Source organism: Anomaloglossus baeobatrachus, unplaced genomic scaffold (assembly GCF_048569485.1).
Source record: "Anomaloglossus baeobatrachus isolate aAnoBae1 unplaced genomic scaffold, aAnoBae1.hap1 Scaffold_4323, whole genome shotgun sequence".
NCBI classification, from domain to species: Eukaryota; Metazoa; Chordata; class Amphibia; order Anura; family Aromobatidae; genus Anomaloglossus; species Anomaloglossus baeobatrachus.
This window is the reverse complement of record NW_027443659.1, coordinates 4,816-12,500: the sequence shown is the minus strand read 5'-3', so window position 1 is coordinate 12,500 and position 7,685 is coordinate 4,816. Positions and strand designations below refer to the sequence as shown.

The window sequence follows — 7,685 nt, the reverse complement described above, 5'->3', positions numbered from 1 at the left end:
CAGCCGTGTCGGGTGATGCGATCTGATAATCGTGCAAGTCATATGTTTGTGTGAGCACAACCTTAGGGAAACATCAGTCACACAACTAGAGTGCAGTGGGAAGAAGCAGGTAGGGGACCCACATAAAAATAGCTGAGACACAGTCCTTCGCCAGCTTTTATAAGAATGTTTCAGCTGGAGCACAGAGAAAACATTCCTGGCTGCAATCATAGTTCGAGCAGCATGAATATGACAAGTTTCCCTTAAAACCAACTTGTCATTAAATACTTATAGTCAGGAGATACCAAGCAGTAAGAAGGGTGTGAAAGGTCACATGTGACAGACAAGAAGCAGACAAGGGGGCATAATGGTATATAATATATCGTTTTTATGTTTCAGATCGTGTATGGTATCTCACTAAGTGCAGGGGAAGGAAAAGATTGTGTTTAGTCAAGCTGATAAACTGGATGCTCTGAACATAACGTTCGCATCCGAAGGCTAATGACCATGCATGTGGACTGCCTGATGAGCGGGAACAAGGGTCTGTAATGAAGACCAATGGAGAGGAGGGGAGAACAATAATGCCAGTTTATCAGTGTGCTACTGAGTGAGAACCAGTTACCCATTGTGTATCCTCTCCCATCTGCAATGGTAGGCGAGACACAGGAGGAAAGAAGCAAAAAGGTTACGGTCAGCGGAGAGACAGCTGAACTGCAGAACACAACAATCAGTGCCTACAAGAGAAATCTACAGTCCCTGACAATTACCGGCTGAAAAGAGGGCTGCTTCTAATGTCAGGGTGGGAGCACAATGGTCCAGACTAACGTCTTAACCATATCTCTGCCAGGGCACACTACTACACACTAGAATTTAGAAAAAAAAATGTTTTTATATGTAAATCCAATCTTCTTAAAGACAACATAAGGCAGACATTGCACAAACACTCATGGATGCCACTTGTGACATTGAAAGTACTGGGCAATTTTTTAACAAATAATTAATAACTATAAAAATTTAATGGTATAATGTATGTATGTATACAACACATGCATTTATCAACTAGGAAACCTGACATTTCTTACCAGGCTGTCCAGACCTCCACCAAGCAGATCCACAGCTCCCATCTGCATTGTAGATACTTGGGGGACATTCCCTGGTGGTCCAAGATCTAGATTCAGAAGGTCACCTAGGAGGTCTCCTTGTGAGGGAATGACCTGAGGTTGTTCAAGAGAGACTGTGGGTGCAGGTCCTACTGGACTGTCTCCAATATCAATGCTAAAAAACACACGGTAACAACAAACTTTTTAGTACAGCCAGACATGCATACAATTTTAAATTATTTTGATCACATTAAGGGATTTTTAGAATTAGAACATTTTAGGACTGGTATACTAATAAAACAAGATTATTCTGCTGATCAGCGATGTTAAACTAGCTACAAAAAGCAATATAACCCCTAAAGAGGACCTTTCAAGTGGCTGTAGAAGGGAATTATGTTTTTTTTTCTTTTTTTTCATTTCACATCCAAGTTGCATAGATATTACCGATCAAAGTATTTGGCCCCTAAAGAGTTAATTTTCGTTAAAAGGGATATTCCCAGCTCCAAGATCCTATCCCAGTATGTAGTAGGCTTACTAAGAATATTAGCAAATATCTCCAATTAGACATGTAGTATGGTTCTTCTGAAAAGCTATGTCACTTACCTCATTACAGTAGCTTAGGTATCCAAGGTTACAGACACGCATATAGGGACATTAAGTTAGCTAGTTGCTCGTGGTCATAACCATGGATATCTAAGCTACTGCCATGCCTGCACATACATTTCTAAATGGAGGTATTCGCTAATATTATTATTAATATTACAACATACATATTGGGATAGGACCTTGGAGTTGGCAATACCCCTATAAGTCCACGTGGGTGTTATTAGGTACTTTTCTCTGGAGTAATGTAAGCCTCCACTGTCTCTGACAAATCATAAGCAACACTCAAAAGGAAAAAAAAAAAAAAAAAAAAAAAAGAAGAAGAATACACACCACACAATAGCAGGATTCCCAGTGTTGGAGATGTAATGATACAGCTCTGATATCCTGGTGTAACCTACTGCATGAGTATGTGGGGAAGGAGTAGTGTAGTCGAGTTTAGTTGTGTCACCTTACAAATCCTTCTACCAATGCTCCTCCTTTCATAACATTGTCACCTCTGCTGAACTGCCTGTTCTGAACTACTCCTGTGTGAGATATAATGAAACCCTGCTTTAATATCATGGCAATGATCACAAGCTGAGCACAACGTACATAAGCGTGATTACCGACATCTCCAGCCTCGCAGTGTGGGGGAAGTGCGAGTACAGCAGAGGTGACGATGCCAAGGTAGGAGAGATTATAGAAGATTTGTAATGTGACACAGCTAAACTCAGCTGCACTGCCCCCACTGACTCATGCAGGAGAGTAAACCAGGAGAGTAGGGCTGTGTCATTACATCACACACACACACACACACACACACACACACACACACACACACACACACACATTGGGGACCAAAAAAGATACTTTGATTGGCAAGATCTCCAGAACAGAGGGAAGAAATTACATTATAAAAAAACAAAAAAAAAAAACCCAAACAAACCAGGTTTTATTCTGGACTGCAATTATTATTACATTATGTGTCCAGTTCAACATGAAACATTTGGTGAAAGGTCATTTTAACTGGCTACTTTTACTATATTGTTCACTTCAAACGGGCCAACTGAAGTTCCTAGCATAGTGGGTGACTACCGTGCAGGGAAAATGTAGCAAGGTCCCATTATCCTTACGGCTGTGGGAGTCCCAGCAACATACCAGTACTTCCAAAGCCTAACAACAATATACAAGGTTTCAACATTTAACCATAACCCTACAATTTCATTTAGTGCATTCTCTGCTTTAGGGCACTCGAAGGTGTTACAACCAGAAAAATAGTGCAAGATAGACCAAACCAAATTTTGAATCACTGAGTGCGTGTTCTTGATATATAAAAATATAAACATTATGTTGGAAAGTTAAAAATCAATTAAAAAAATAACAGTCAGTCATTTTAGTACCATAATACCAAAGGGTTGCAGTGACAAACAAAATCTAATTTTTTAATTACAAAACAAAAAAAACAAAACAAAAACATACATAAAAAAAAAAAAAACAAAACAAAAAACAAAAACAGACCACCACAAAACAAAAAAAAAAAAACAAAAACACAAAACCTGTGGGTAGGTTCTTGCTGCTGTACATCCATACTACCTGCGACTTACTATTAAACATTGTAAATCCACAATTTTCTACAATTTAAAGACTCCATCAAAAACTTTGGAGACACAACAGTATTTGACAAGTCTATCAAACTATGAGGACATGAAAAATTATAAGTTTCCTTATAATAGATCAAAGGCACTAGTCCTCTCATTCATGCTGCACAAACAAAGGCAGCAGAAATCCAGCATGTGTATGTCTTGACTGCGGCATTTCAGAAAAATATACTATGAAAAGCCAGCTGTTGGCTATGCGTTTTGGATGATCAGTTTGAAATCAGTCTATGGCCTCTTTTCTTCTTCTGCCCCACTAACCTAAGTATCTCCCTGTATACAAAGTAGGGCGAGACCTGTCAGTCTAAGGAGTCGAAGGAGAAGCCACCAGAGACCGGCCTCGGACTAGTCATCCGAGACACAGTTGGCTTTTCAAAGTGTATTTTCTCTTAAACGCCACAATTTTTCGGAAAAAAACCAAACAATAACGCAGCCAGTGTCCGTGCATGAATCTACTGTCACGGTCCCTTTAACATCTCAGAATTGTATTAGTTGTAAGAAGTATCTGACCTACAAATACATATGTGCCAGTCTGGACAAGGGATTATACAGCGATTATATTGTCAAACTCTGAGAGGAGGCCGATATTATCTGAGGCTTATTCTACAATAAGACATCAAGCAGCTTTTCTGTCACTTATATCTTCCTTCTCAAGGTACCAGACTAAGTGGACCCACCTAGTGTAGCGGAAGTCATATTATTCACCACCAAATCCTGTTTATATGAGAAAAAGATGGCTTATAAAAACAGCCCTGTCCAAACGTTTACGACCGACTGGCAGGTATGGCTTCAACAGCCAAAAACACATAAATCATCTCTAACCTTTTGGATTCCTAAAGGTTATTGGAACCCCTGAGATTAGAGGTGTAATTGTTTTTACTTTTTTCTGGTTATTTCCATTTTTATGCGCAAGCCATGTGGTAATAATTTCACATACACTGGTTGCTATGTTTTGTCATTATCTCATCTAAGCTACTCGTGTCCTTGTTATTCCTTGTTTTACTATCACTTTGTTGTAATCCTTTATAAAACTAAATAAAAAGTTATTGATTTAAGAAAAATAAAGCAATCTAAAAAAGGTAAAAACAAATCAGACCAACAATCTTTTCAAAGCACCTTCTAACTTGCAAAGAATATTCATCTTCCTTTTTAAAGAAGTACTTCGATTAAAATTTTTATGGGCTTAGCCTGTGAATGTATATGTAATGTAGGTGTATTAACCCCTTAACATCCACTGGCAGTAAAGTTACATCCTAGCAGTCATAGTGTTAAGGGTGCTTTACACACTGCGACATCACTAGCGATCTCGTTAGCGATAGAACACGCCAGATCGCACATACGATTTGCAGAGATCGCACATGTGACCGGTGCTAAAAAAAAAAAAAAAAAATAAAAAAAAAAAAATGACCTATATGCGATCTTGGCAAATCTTATTTGCAATCTGGCGTGTCATATCGCTAACGAGATCGCTAGCGATGTCGCAGCGTGTAAAGCACCCTTTAATCTTCCACTGCTGCTGCCGGCAGCAGGGGGAGATCGGCGCACATCTCCTCCGAGTTATACAGCTGACATGTGTGCCTGCTAGGCACAAGCGGAATCGATATTCGCCCGTGCCTTTTAACTCCTTAAATGGAGCTGTCAAATGTGACAGCGCCATATTAATGGCGATAGTGGTAGATCAGTACTCCCCGCCCGATACCGGAAGTCACGTGACGTGATCAAGTGACTTCCGGTGGTTGTCATGGTAGCACAGGGTCATGTGAGGACTCCTGTAGCTCACATGACTCACTCACTGTTTCATCCAGCTGAGAACTGGGTGAGATAGGAGATGAGCATATCTGTTGTTCACAGCTGTGTAGCTGTGATCAGCAGATATGGAAGAGCGATCAGACTGCTGATTTTTATAGTTCCCTAGGAGACCTAGTAAGATAAAATAAAGTTTAAAAAAAAAAAAAAGTATTAAAAAGAAAAAAAAAAAGTAAAAACCTAAAAGTTTAAATCACCCCCCTTTTGCTCCCGTTGAAAATTAAAGGGTTAAAAAAAAATTAAAAAAAATTGTTACACACATTTGGTATAGCCGCGTTCAGAAATGCCCAATCTATTAAAATTTAAAATCAATTAATCTGATCGGTATATGGCGAACTCGCACTGACCTGAGGCATCATACTGACATCAGTTTTACCATATAGGGAACACAGTGAATAAAATATCTCAAAAACAATAGTTCAATCACCCTTTTTTTTGTTAATTTTTACGCATTTGGAATTTTTTTTTGCAGTTTTCCAGTACACTATATGGTAAAACTCTTGGTTTCATGTAAAAGTACAGCTCGTTCCGCAAAACACGAGCCCTCACATGACCATATTGACTGAAAAATAAAAAAGTTACGTCTCTCAGAAGAAAAATGACGAAGAAAAAAAACGGAAAGCGAAAAATCGGCCGGTCGAAGAGGTTAATATGCCCCCGCATCACAGTCTTCTCCAGTCTCCAGCACAGCACCAAGCCTCTTCTGTGACACATGACAAATATTCCAATTTGTTCTGACGTTCTTGCAAAAGCGACTTCTGTCTCACACACAGACCCCAGTGTGATCCAGAAAGTCAGAATGTCATTCATGTGACTGAGAAGAATACTAGAGCGGCAATGGACACTAGAGAAGACTGCGATCGATGAGCATATTAATACACCTACACTTCTCGACGTATACACTTACACAGGTTTAGACAATAAAAAATTCAATAGGGGTACTTTTCTAAATATTCATTGGATAGACAATCAAAAGTCAAAAATCACTGTTCAAACTATTGAAATCTTTGGATGTTCGTGACATTGCCTCGGAGAACTAAAGACACACAGTTCATGAATGATAGGTGGTGTATGCCACGGCAGATGGTTTGGTTTTGTCTCAGACACTGAAAATTGATGAAGTGAATAGTTACGGAAAATCAAAAACATAATAAAAGGATTGATAATGTATAATGGCAAGATTGAGCTTGATGGACATGTATTTTTTTTAACCTACCGTATATAACTACATATTATTCAGTGTAAAAAGAGATCCATAACGTCATATAGGTAACAGCACTCACCTTCCATGCTGGATGGGTAGATGTTTACGATGAACTCCATGGCTACCTTCAACAAAGGCATTGGGTGGTTTGTGATAAACCGAAGCAAGAGAACCAATGTGGCAAATCAACTCATCCAATAAAGTGGGCTCAATCAAGTCTGTCTCCTCGGAGATCAAAGGTTTCTCGGAAAGCACCACCTCTTTGGCAGTGACCGGATCAGTAGACAGCAGGCGCCAGTAAATATATCCTCGGTCACGAAGATCAGGGTTATCAGAATCCTAAATTCAGAGCAAAAAGAGGGTTTTTTTTTTTAAAAGCAGCTTTGCATGATTATCAATAGTGCTCCAATATAATCTAGTGCCTTAAAATTAGACAAAATATCGGAAATGGTCACTGTAAAGGGCAGGCCAATCTGTTTAGAATAAACTCATCAGGTACAATCATCCTCTTTACCAGCTATCTTAATGTTATTCATATGTATCTTGATTTTAACAAACATTTCACTTCCAAGGTTTAGCTACAAGAGTTAAGGCCACTTTACACGTTGCGATATCGTGACCGATATCGCTAGCGTGGGCACCCGCCCCCATCGGTTGTGCGACACGGGCAAATCGCTGCCCGTGGCGCACAACATCGCGCGGACCCGTCACACTACTTGTCTGCCCTGCGACGTCGCTGTGACCGTATCTATGTTGATGCACTGGTCCTGAAGAAGAGGTATATCCTCGAAACGCGTAGACCGATGGAATAAAAGAATACGTTTATAACATCAACGTGCTATATCTTCATTTTGGCTGATGCGCGGCATTAACCCCCTTTTCACTCTGATTTGTAATCAATGGTGTGGGCGAGGTTACTTAGTGCTCCACATTGAGAGAACTTGTAGATCTACAGAAGATAACATCGAGATTTTATTAAAACTGCAGAAATCAGTGAAGCCCGTGACATCACCTGAATAAGTGGCTCTCAGACGATAGTGGAAACATGGAAACAGATTCTCTTCTGACAAACTATAATAATGTTGGCTGAACCTGCCGATTTTGGTGGGACCAGTCAATCACTCAATGTGTAATGGGATGTACAACGCTCCCTCAATAAAGCCACAATCCTTATTCTCACAGCAGAAAAAAGTCGTCAATGTCTTGCAGCAATTTTTTTTTATTGAAAATTCCCTGCATGCAGAAAGTATTTTTTAAGTGCAGCTCTACGGTAGGAATAGTCCAGCTTCTAGCGGGAAAAAAAGGGTTGTGTAATACATAAACAAGAACGCGCAAGTGATAAATCTGTAGCAAAAC

The 7,685-nt window shown here is 39.6% G+C and overlaps 1 protein-coding gene across 1 annotated transcript in view; it reads right to left on the bottom strand.

The window, feature by feature from the left end:
* The window catches only part of LOC142279439 (AP-1 complex subunit beta-1-like), a gene marked incomplete at both ends in the record, with an annotated part of 25,987 nt that extends 19,319 nt beyond the window's left edge, over positions 1-6,668 (bottom strand). Inside the window, 3 exons of the mRNA XM_075332688.1 lie at positions 602-622; positions 1,062-1,254; positions 6,409-6,668. Coding sequence (XP_075188803.1) covers positions 602-622; positions 1,062-1,254; positions 6,409-6,668 — 474 coding nt within the window. The remainder of the gene's footprint in view (positions 1-601; positions 623-1,061; positions 1,255-6,408) is intronic.
* Positions 6,669-7,685: the final 1,017 nt, after the last annotated feature.